The sequence below is a fragment of the Monodon monoceros genome, unplaced genomic scaffold (genome assembly GCF_005190385.1).
Source record: "Monodon monoceros isolate NGI ecotype Baffin Bay Population unplaced genomic scaffold, NGI_Narwhal_1 Super_Scaffold_18, whole genome shotgun sequence".
Taxonomy (NCBI): domain Eukaryota; kingdom Metazoa; phylum Chordata; class Mammalia; order Artiodactyla; family Monodontidae; genus Monodon; species Monodon monoceros.
The window spans coordinates 29,401,071-29,413,405 of NW_021703774.1; the positions used below are offsets into that span (position 1 = coordinate 29,401,071).

The following is a 12,335-nucleotide window of genomic DNA, read 5'->3' on the forward strand; positions in this document are numbered from 1 at the left end:
TTCACCCACTGGTGGTTGAGGCTGGGTCCGATGGCTGGCTGTGGGGTCCCAGGGGTCCTGGGGCGAGTGCTATCCAACTGGTGGGTGAGACCATGTCTTGGGCCCTCTGGTGGGAGGGACTGAGTCCTGGAGCAGCTGACATCTCAGGGGGTCTTATGGCAGCTGACCTGCTGGTGGGTGGGGCTGGGTCCCTTCCCAGCTAGCTGCTTGGCCTGGGGCATCCCAGGACTGGTGCCAACCGACTGGTGCACAGGACAGGTCCTGCTAATAAGCTAGAGGAAGGATTCCAAAATGGCACTTGTTAGCACTAGTGTCTTCATTATGGTATGAGATCCCAAAACAGTCTGCTGCCCATGTGTATGTCCCCTCAGTGAGTCCCAACTGCAACTTGCCTCTCTGGGAGGCTCTCCAAAATCAGCAAGAGGTTATGACCCGTGCTCTTTTCACATTACTGCTTCTGTCCAGGGTCCCATAGTGTGTGAGATTTTATGTGTGCCCTTTATGAGTGGAGTCTTTATTTCCCACAGTCCTCTGGCTCTCCTGAAAGTAAGCCCCACTGACCTTCAAAGGCAAATATTCTGGGGGCTCATCATCCTGGTGAAGGACCCCTGGATGGGGTGTTCACTGTGGGGTTTGGACCCCTTGCTCCTTGGGGAGAACCTCAGCAATTATGATTATTCTCCCATTTCTGGGTCACCTGCCCAGGGGTATGGGTTTTGACTATCCCATGACTCCACTCCTCCTATCCATCTTGTTGTTTCTTCTTTATATCTTTAGTTGTAGAAGATTTTTTCTCCTAGTCTTCAGCAAAAGACATCAGTAGCTGCTCTTTAAATAGTTGTAATTTTGGTGTGCACATCGAATGAGGTAAGCTCAGAACCTTCCTACTCTGCTATTTTGGCCAATCCCTGAGGAATTCTATTAAATCTATAAGTTAATTTGCGGGCCATTTTTTTCTTTACAAATTGAGTCTCCCAATTTCCAGATTTTCTCTTATTCCTTCAGTAAAATGTCATAACCTTATACATTCCTTAATAGATTTATCCCATAATATTTTCTGCTATTTTTTTCTCTTGCAAATGGAATCTTTTTTTCCTGTTAGCTTTATGTGTGTGTTGTAAGGGTTATTGCTGACGTTTATGAAAGTTACTGATTCTTGCATGTTTATCTTCATTGAATTCTCTTGAACTTTCATCTTACTTCTGATAGCTAACAATGTGATTCTCTTGTATATGCCTAGTAGACATCATACACAAATAATGACAATTTTGTATTTTTTCATAGATTATTACATATCACTTTTTTTCATTACTTACAGCCTCCAATAAAATGTTGAAGACTAGTGGTGATAATAGGCATCCTTTTCTTGTTCTTGACTTTAATGGGAGTGTTTCTACTATTTCACTATTAAATATGATCCTTGATTAAATATATTCCTAGTAAGTCTCTCTGGTGAACACATCCTAATGTGAGTCCTCACCACACACATACAATGAGTCACACCTTTGTATCATCTCCATCCCTTGAGTATGCATAGAACCTGTGACTTGCTTTTAACCAAAAGAATAAAGCAAATGAAATGGGCTGTTTCTCTCATAATTATATTATTTAAGACTCTGTCTTCATGGACTATGGAGATAGAGATTCTACTGCTAGCCTTGAGGAAGCAAATTGGTGAACTGTCTATGTAGAGGGCTATGTGGCAGAGAACTGCAGACAGCCTCTAGGACATGAGGGCAGCTTCCAGTCTCCAGCTTCCAGCCAATAAAGAGATGAGTCCTTCAGTCATACAAAAACAAGTAACTGAATTCTGCCAACTCTCTGAATTAGCTTGGAAACAGATTTTCCTCTAGTCAAGCCTCTAAATGAGAATAACTTGATTGCAGCCTTGTGAGACCCTGAGAAGAGGACCCAATTAAGCTGTGCCCAGACTCCTGATCTATGGCACTTGTGAGATAATAAATGTTTCTTCTTTTTATTCTCTCTTTTTTAAATTGAAATATAGTTGATTTACAATGTTGTGCTAATTTCTGCTGTACAGCAAAGTGACTCAGTTTTACACATATATACTTTTTTTTAATATTCTTTTCCATTATGTTTTATCCGAGAAGATTGGATGTAGTGCCCCGTGCTATACAGTAGGACCTCGTTGTCCATCTATTCTAAATGTAATAGTTTGCACCTACTAACCCCAAACTCCCAGTTCTTCCCTCCCCTCCCCCCTCCCCCTTGGCAACCACAAGTCTGTTCTCTATGTCTGTGAGTCTGTTTCTGTTTCGTAGATAGGTTCATTTGTGCCATATTTTAGATTCCATAAGTGATATTATATGGTATTTGTCTTTCCCTTTCTGACTTACTTCACTTAGTATGATAATCTCTACCTGCATTCATGTTGCTGCAAATGGCATTATTTCATTCTTTTTATGGTTGAGTAGTATTCCATTGTATACATATACACCACATCTTCTTTATCCGTTCATCTGCTGATGGACATTTAGGTTGTTTCCGTGTCTTGGCTATTGTGAATAGTGTTGCTATGAACATAGGGGTGGGTATAATTTTATCTGGGTATATGCCCAGGAGTGGGATTTCTGGATCATATGGTGGTTCTATTTTTAGTTTTTTGAGAAACCTCCATACTGTTTTCCACAGTGGCTACACTAACTTACATTCCTACCAACATTGTAGGAGGGTTCCCTTTTCTCCACACCCTCTCCGACATTTGTTATTTATAGATTTTTTAAATGATGGCCATTCTGACCAGTGTGAGGTGGTATCTCGTAGTTTTGATTTGCATTTCTCTAATAACTAATGATGTTGAGCATCTTTTCATGTGCTTACTGGCCGCCTGTATGTCTTCTTTGGAGAAATATCTATTTGTTGTTGTTGAGTTGTATGAACTGTATATTTTGGAGATTAAGCCCTTGTTGGTTGCATCTTTTGCAAATATTTTCTCCCATTCCATAGGTTGTCTTTTCTTTTTTTTTTTTATGGTTTCCTTCACTGTGCAAAAGCTTGTAAGTGTGATTAGGTCCCATTTGTTTACTTTTGTTTTTATTTATATTTCCTTGGGAGATTGACCTAAGAAATTGTTGGTACAATTTATGTCAGAGAATATATTGCCTATCCTCTCTTCTAGGAGCTTTATGGTTTCATGTCTTATGCTTAAGTCTTTAAGCCATAGTTTATTTTTGTGCATGGTATGAGGGTGTGTTCTAACTTTGTTGATTTATATGCAGATGTCCAACTTTCAAGCACCACTCGCTGAAGAGAATGTCTTTTTCATATTGTACATTTTTGCCTCCTTTGTCAAAGATTAACTGACCATGGGTGTGTGGGTTTATTTCTGGGCTCTCCATTCTGTTCCATTGATCTGTATGTCTGTTTTTGTGCCAATACCACACTGCTTTGATTACTGTAGCTTTGTAGTATTGTCTGAAGTCTGGGAGAGTTATGCTTCCCACATTTTTCCCCCCCCCTCAGGACTGCTTTGGCAATTCTGGGTCCTTTGTGGTCCCATATAAGGTTTAATATTATTTGCTCTAGTTCTGTGAAAAATGTCATGGTAATTTGATAGGGATTGCATTAAATCTGTAGATTGCTTTGGGTAGTATTGACATTTTAACAATATTAATTCTTCGAATCCAAGGGCATGGGATATCTTTCCACTTTGAATCATCTTTAATTTCCTTTATTAATGTTTTATAGTTCTCAGTGTCTTTCACCTGAAAGACTTTCACCAAGTCTTTCACCTCCTTGATCAGGTTTATTCCTAGGTGTTTAATTAATTAATTTATTTTTTGGTGCAATTTTAAAAGGTATTATTTTTTTACATTCCCTTTCTGATCTTTCATTGTTAGTGTAAAGAGATGCAACCAATTTCTGAATGTTAATCTTGTATCCTGCTACTTTGCTGAATTCATTTATTAGATCTAGTAGTTTTTGTGCGGAGTCCTTAGGATTTTCTTTATGTAGTATCATGTCATCTGCATATAGTAACAATTTTTACCTCCTCTCTTCCAATTTGGATACATTTCATTTCTTTTTCTTGTATGATTGCTGTGGCAAGGACTTCCAATACTATGTTGAATGGAAGTGGTGAGAGTGGGCGTTCTTGTCTTGTTCCAGATTTTAGTGGGAAGGTTTCAGCTTTCCATCATTGAGTATTATATTGGCTATGGGTTTGTCATAAATGGCTTTTATGATGTTGAGGTATGTTTCCTCTATACCCACTTTGGTAAGAATTTCTGTCATGAATGGATGTTGAATTTTGTCAAATGCTTTCTTGAAGTTGCTAAATTTAGATAAAAGGAAATCCTGCTGTTTACAAAAACATGGCTGGACCTTGAGGATAATATGCTAAGTGAAATAAGTCAGTTGCAGAGAATCAGGGTATGTGATCAGCTTGTGCTCAATTCCCTGATTAGCTGATGTCTTGGAATCTCAATTTTCAGTTTTCTGGTTCTAACCAGTCTGGGGGCTACATGCTGGAGGCATACTGATGCAGGTAACTTCTGGTTAACTTACAGTTAAACTAGTGGGGGTTTTAGTATCTTCAGAACAACTTAGGGATGTGCTTCAGACTTATCTTTACCTTTGAAACAGAACTAGGAGTCTTTGTGACTGAGTTATTATGTTTAACTGTTTAAGTTACAGCCATAACTGCTTAAGTTATGGCTACTCTCCTGCCTGAATCTCCTATCTTTGTTTCTGCATTCTTTGCTTCCCCAAACATTAACTGTTAAGGCCTATTCTTTGTTCTACATGGAGGGCCTAGGAGGTCATGGTGTATTTCTACAGCTGCTTTTCCCAATCAACAATTAGCAGGGACACAGAGGATTCTGTCACCAGGAAGGTCCCGCAGGGTCTTTCTCAGTTTCAATGTGGGAATTACATGTTCTTTAAAGGCTTAATAGAAACATTTTTTGTTTGCAGTTTTCTTCCCAAAATTAATTGATGAATTTGTTTGTTTGCTTGGTTTTGGGGATTTGAGCTATCATTTATTATTGGTTTATAATTTTATTATATTGGAATTTATTGAAATGTTACTTTTAGCTTTCCCCATGGTCAATTTGGTGATGGCCCTGTGTATAGTTGAGATGTATCTTTTCTATATCTTGGATTCAAAGTTCTATTTATACGTATTTACCAGCTCCTTAAATGTGATAGTCAAATCCATTAAATCCTTGCTTTTTCTTTTGCCTACTATATCCACTGATTTTTCAGAGAGAGCCAGATAATTTAAAAATCATTTTGATTACTCTGTATGCAGTGTGCAATTTTTTCAATTGTAAGTTACCTCAAATCCTTTTAGATTTAGAAACAAATCTATAGAATGTAGTCTTCTGTGAGTTTAAATGAGGACTGGAGTCTTTCCCTCCTCCTTTTCCATAGTTCATAGATTACTTTGCAACCAAACGTGCTTCTATATGTTCTTCCAACAACACCAGAGTGATATCTAAGGAGTCAATACTGTACCAATCAGAAAATGACTCAGGAAACATTAGTTGGTCAACCTCAGCCTTTTTCTTCCCTTAAAAATACGGATACACTGAAATTTGTATAAACTGCCACTACTGAAAAAGAATACCTCATTTAGAATGTAATGAAGGTCAAACATCTGTCTGCCTTACTCTCTTTTAATTATGGGCAGTGCCATGCCTTTATGGGCATAGGCATTTAAATGTGCCACACACACACTGTGGGTTTAACCCCTGTGGGAGCAACACTTTAATTATTTTTGCTAAACAAAGAAAAATAATACCTGGATTTCATATTACAAACATGAAAAATGACTACCTCACACCAGTCTATAGACGCATCAGGGTTGTTGCAGAGTTTCCTGTAAAAGCATTTCACATCTTGGTTCTTCACTTCTGGACCAAAGAGTTCCTGTACGGTCGCATAAAACTTGTCATAATCAATTGCATCTGCATTGTAACAAAGCACAAGAACATTGTCATAAAATTCAAAGAAATATATTGCATTTTTCAGCTGCTTTTTCCCCATTTTCTAATCTATTTCATTATTTCAACCTATAAAAACCATATTCTACCAAAGTTTAAAGATCTTTTCATGGGAACATAACTAGGCTCTTGGCTAGAATATTACTTAGAAGAAAATATTTTACTTTGGTGTTTAGTATCTCCTCCATAGATTTTGTCTCAATTATTTTAGGCATTTTGTTCAGGAATACAAAGATAAGAAAGTGAATTACTTCTTTCCTATTGGGAAAAAGTTTTACTAACAGGAGTGTTTGCTAGAGCTAGTCTTGGGTGGAAGATAGAAGTGAGCAAAGAGCAATTTTTTTTTTTCTTGCCAAAATTTTATTATTTTATTTTTTCCATGATGTCTTTAATTCATCTCAGCATATTTTTACATATGATGTAAAGTGAGGGTGTTTCATTTTGGATTTTCTAAGAAGCAGACCCCAAGACAGATGCAGAATTGCAAGAGATTTATTGGGGGGAAACTCCTATGAAAAAGGAAGAACGGGAGCAGGAGTAAATGATGAGAGACTTCAGATCATAATAGAGTTCTGATACATATTCAGGGAAAGATAGGTGAATTCATTCAACCCATGAAAGACAGGTCTCCATACCAGTTTTCAACAGGACTCCCAAAGACCCTGAGCTTTCACTTGTCCCTTACTCCTCTTAGGTCTCAGCAAAGGTATTGTTACTGGAAGTGGTGTGGTTAAGAACCTACCTGCAGGTTCCTTGGTTCCTAGGATTCTCCTGACCCTACACCCTTGTAATTCATCATTTTCCACACTTCATCTAGATCCTTTTAATGCAGAGCCCATTCAATAATGTTCTTCCTATCTACCGTCATTGTCTGGGTACCTTCCATCTTTCTCTTTACCATTTGCAGTTGTACTGTAATCTTTGAAAGGCTCCAATCTCTTTTGCACTATCTCTTCTAAAATCTCTCCCCTTGAAATAATTTTCATTAATGTCAAATTTCCTAAAGCTTTGGATAATATCCGACTTTGCCTGACATTTTATCACTAGCTGCCATGCTGCCATATGCTAGACAGAGTAAAAAAAATCTGGACTCTAGTTTGTCAATTATTGATCTTTGTGAGCCACACTAGTAACTTAATATCTCTGACTTTCCACTTTCCCATCTATTATATGGGCAAAATTACAATCACTACAAAGAACAATTGTTGATTGATTCTTTGACACTGTAAACAGACACGCACACAAACCACACCATTGACTGAATATTGATTTTGAAAAATTTTGTGATTCACTGGGGTATAGCTATTGAGTCTCAGGACCAGAAGGAGTTAGACACAAATATGCATTAAGCAACTATTATGTGTCAGAACTGAGCTAGACAGTGGTCTTAGAATGGAAAACTAGATAGACAAGACCCCTTCCTCTGTAGTTTACATTCTAGTGGGAGAAACAGAAAATCAACAAGTGAACAAAATATTTACAGATTGTGACAGGCAAGACTAATTACTAGAGATAAATCCAATCCAACGTTTGGATTAGTGGTTATCTGTGTAAAAGGGCATGAGAGAACATTCTGGAATGATAGAAATGTTCCCTGTCTTGATCCGGTTGGTAACTACAGGTATGTTTACATATGTCCAAATTTATCGAGTTATACACTTAAGATTAGTGCTCTTTCTGTGCTTTACTGTATGTAGGCCATACCTTAGTAACAATTTGAGAATCATTAAGTATAGAGTGAGATAAGTGCTCAAAAGAAAACCAATAGGGAGCTGTGATAGAATTATCTAGTGCTGGTGTGTGGGGGTGGACCCGAGGGAATCCCTTTCTAAGGACAGGTAAAAAAAAATAAACCTGAGACCTGATAAGCAAAAGGAGTCAGCCATGTGCAAAGGTAGACAAGAGGATTTTAGGCAAAGGCTGACAAACACAAAGACACTGAGGCAGGAAAGAGCTTGGTGCATTCTGGGAAGGTCAGTGACATGAAGTATAGTGAGGACTGGGGAAAGTACCATGAGGTGAGATCAGAGAGGAAGGAGGGCCAAGCTAGAGTTAGAAGTTTGTATTTTATTCTAAGCATAATGGTGAGCTATCACTAGAGAGTTTGAAAGACACTGGTGGCTGTGAGGAGATAAGAGTGAAAGCTATAAAATCACTGAGGGGCTCGTGCATTTAACCCTTGTTTCAAATGTGGAGGCTTAGGCCAGGATGATACTGAGGATGATGGTACATCCTGAGCTGCCATGGAAGTCTCATTTATGCCTGCTTTCTCAACTTATTATTATTATTATTTTTAGGCCACGCCCTGCCACATGTGGGATATTAGTTCCCTAACCAGGGATCAAACCCATGCCCCCTGCATTGGGAGCATGGAGTCTTAACCACTGGACCACCAGGGAAGTCCCTCAACTTAATTATTAGTAACACCCCCTTTCACTCTTGAAAGTGTCATCAACTGGATGATAAGTGGTATAGGCATCAAAGAGATAGCACTAAGATGGTGAGATGTGGTTGGAAGTAGAATTGCAAAGACTTGCTAATAGCTTGGAAGTTGTTGGGGACAAAGTTGTGATTGAAGGACAGGCTGGGTTCTATTGTAATGGTTGCCATTCAGAGTGTTTGCCCTCCCTCTCTCACAGGGCTATTTGGCAACGTCAGCAGACATTTTTTGATTGTTACAACTAGGGATGGGGGTGCTACTGACATCTGGTGGGTAGAGGCCAGAGATGCCACTAAACATTCTGCAATGCACAGGATAGCCTGCCCCACCCCCAGCCTCACACACATACACATATACAGAACAAAGAATTATCCAGCCCCAAATGTCAATGGTGTCAAGGTTGAGAAACCCTGTTCTAGAATGACACTCAGGTTTCTAATTTCAAAACTCAGCAGATGCTGGTGCTATTTACCAAAACAGGGGCAAATGAATAAGGACCATAATTCTTGGGGAAAACAAACCATTCAATCTTGGTCATATTAAGTTTGATTTTCATATGAGAGATCCAAATAGCTTAGCTGGTTTAAATTCATACCAACTAGTACAAGATAGGTGTCTCATTCTAAATGCCACTGGATGAGGATTATAAGACTTTCCTTTCCTGGGATGATTTTAATCCTATTGGGTAATTGACAAGAAGATTTAAGAACAATATTGTACAGATGAAATCCTGCAATGTACTTGGTATCATTTTTGAGGTAAACAACTATTCTATTAGAAATGTTCTCTCTAGTTCTTAGCTTCCTGCCTATGGTGAGAGGTAGACACTATTGTCCTGTATTTATAAGGGAATATGAATGTATGCCAGTATTAGCAGTCTGATCAAAGTTCAGATTACATTTCTCCCTTCTCAGCCTTTCAGTTTAGTCCCTGTCATAAAGGTAATTTATCTAGCAGTACTTAGTTTTGATCAAATCTAATATATATACATATAAACTATACTATAGTACATTATAGTATAATTATAATATAAAATATATATCTATATGTCTATAATATATATATATGTTCCCTCTCTCTAAATATATATATATATGTATGTGTGTGTGTGTATACAGACATATATACTACAGAAGAAGGAAATTTTCCGTGTGGCTTTGTAATTGCAAGCTTGTAAATGTAAGCAAGGTTAACTTGTTAACTTACCACACCTTTAAGGCATACTTCCTGGCTTCAGACTCTGGGCTAACCCTGGGGTTACAAAACCTTCAAAGCACTCACAGTTCAATGCAGGAAAGAATGGGCAGGTGTTTAATACTCACATGTATATAAATTTCTGCAGCTTAAGATTAGCAGATATATTCCTTGTGATGTCAATAAAATGCGTCAAAAATTCTAAGGATGGCTTTGCTTAGGGAAAGTTTGGAAGTTTTTATGAAGAAGTGATATTTGATTTGGGTCTTGAAAAATGAGCAAGAGCTTATAGGCACAAAAATGGGAAGAAATGCACTACACATTGCAGGGATGACACGTGCAAAATCAGAGTCGTTAAGAGTATGCCATGCTTGGAAATGCTGAGAGATTCATGTTAGGGCAGAGGTGCATGAAGGGAACTTCCAGGAGCTGAAGCTGGAAAGGTAGGTTAAGGGATGACTGTGAATAGACCTGGATGCCAAGTTAATGTATATGGAATTTAAGGGTGAGCTAATAAGCCAGGAATGTGACAATTCAAAACAGATTTTTAAAGGAAAATCTCCCTGCAGAAGTATACAGAAAGGAATAACTCTTGGCAAGAAGACCATTATATCAAGAGGCTGCTATAATAACCCAAGAGTGAGATACCAAAAATTAGTCAAAATTTATACCAAGACACCTGACTTAGGAGACTAGGTAGATGATGTCTCTGCTAGAAGACTGAGAGACAACACAGGCAAAGCTCAAGAAAAAAAAGAGGCAAAGAAAGAATTACAAGAGGAAAAAATAAGAAAAGAGTGGTGTGATGAGAGACACTGAAGGAGAAAATTTCTAGAAACAGTGGCAGCTAACTGTTAATGTAGTAAAATGGCCAAGTAAGCTGGAAAATATAAACAAGTTATTGAATTTGGCAGGCATATTAGGTGATCGAATACCTAGGTAAAAAGCATTTTTTCAGCAAAGTGATGAGGGAAGCCAGACTTGAGTTGATTGAAAACAAAGTGGTGACACTATGGGGAAATTTAGTGGAGAAGCAAAGGAAAGACATACAGCTTAAAAGGAAGAGAAAGTCAAGGTCAGGACCATGGTTATAATTTTAGTTTTAGAAGACAAAGCCAGTGGAAAAGGAGGTTTTGCAGTTGTTGCAGCAAGGTGATAGCTCTGGAGGGGAAGAGGGCTAGAAGAAAGTGGAAGAAAGGACAGGTGCTGCTTCAGGTAATTTGGAAGTGGAAGAAAGGTAATTTGAGAGAATTCTTGCCTTTTGGCTTTGCTTTCACTTATGATGTTGGAAGCTTGACTGAGCGGAGGTGAGTTCCTGTAGAGGATTCAGAAAGGGTTTGGCAAGGGTTTGGCAAATCAGTTATACAGAGAGTTAAAACAAACTGAGTAGGGAAAAATGAAAGCTTATTGAGTAGTTTAGAAAGCCCAGCCAAATTCTCTGTCATCTAACAAAAGCATATCTGAAAGGTCTGAATCAGCTGTAACACTTAGGAATTGAACGACTTGAGAGATGATTTAACCGTAGCTCTCATTTTTTAACAAATAAAATGGGGATATAGCAATAATAGTAATAGTTGTCTATTAGAATTGTTATGAGAAGTAATTAAATTATATTTATTAAAGTGACTTGTAAATTCTTAAATGCTATTGAAATAACACCATTTTGGGTTTGAACACCCAAAGTCAACATTTTCACTTATTCATGACTATACAACCTGGCGTATTAGAAGGCTGGCCATGCTGACCCTTTAGCAGTTATGTGGGCCCTGCTTCTTTCCTCATAACAGCAGGATTTGTTCTGTTAGCCTTTTTACTCTGCTGTTAAGCCTTGCTCTTCACTGATGTCCTCAATGCTCTGAAGCTACACACTACACCACTCCCCTTCAACCTTGACCATGGAGCTGTACTTTCAGTTCTGTGTTGGTATCTGCTGCTAATAATCCTGGCAGACAATTGTTCATTGTTTCCCTTACCTTCTCATGCTTGAAATTATTCTAGCTTAAAGACGTGGGGAGAGACCCAGAGAGTGAATCATGGTAAGGTAGAAAACTTTGCCTTACTTATAAAAGTCTTTATGATCTTGTGATATCGTTAAGTAAAGAGATGGCAGGTGGCTCATGTGGCTTGCTAATGGTCACTATGCACTACTGAGAGTCCCAGGGCAATCAGTGAGCCATCAAATGGTAGATCCCACAGAAGAACATTTAAATGTCATTTAATCCAACCCCCTAATTTTATACTTGAGTCAACTAACATTCAGAAAAATGAAGAGCTTCCTCAAGTCCACTTAGCTATTCAAGGACAGATTCAGAATGAGGACTTGAGGCCCCCCATTCAATGTCTTTGCTATTAAGCTATGTTGCTTCTCCATGATGGCTTAAAACTTTTCCCAGGTCTAATCAACGGACCCAACTGGACTGCCCTGTGATCACTGATCTTACCTTCTTTCTGGATAAAAAAGCCAGCTCTTTCATCTCTTTTCTGGGCTGCTATACGTTCAACCAATTTTTCAAACCCTCTCAAGGCTGTCCTGAAATTGCTAACCTGAAGTGCAAGGTTGAAATATTTTTCTTCCCTGATATCCATAGGGACATAGGGAATCTTTTATTTCTGTCCAGAAATAACAATGTAAATTTGCCAACTTAGAAAACTTTCCAGTTGTTACAATGTCTCCCTGTTACCTCAATTTTTGCCCTAGGTCTCATTCCTTTGATCTTAAAATCCCATACTGTGGG

General features: G+C 38.3%; 1 protein-coding gene across 2 annotated transcripts in view; it reads right to left on the minus strand.

Annotated features, from left to right (window-relative positions):
- Positions 1-12,186, minus strand: part of WDR64 (WD repeat domain 64) — a 146,653-nt gene extending 134,467 nt beyond the window's left edge. For both annotated transcript variants that reach the window (XM_029229279.1, XM_029229280.1), the window contains exons 1-2: positions 12,042-12,186; positions 5,800-5,930 (exon numbers count right to left, since the gene is read on the minus strand). In XM_029229279.1, the coding sequence (XP_029085112.1) occupies positions 5,800-5,930; positions 12,042-12,186 (276 nt within the window). The remainder of the gene's footprint in view (positions 1-5,799; positions 5,931-12,041) is intronic.
- Positions 12,187-12,335: the final 149 nt, after the last annotated feature.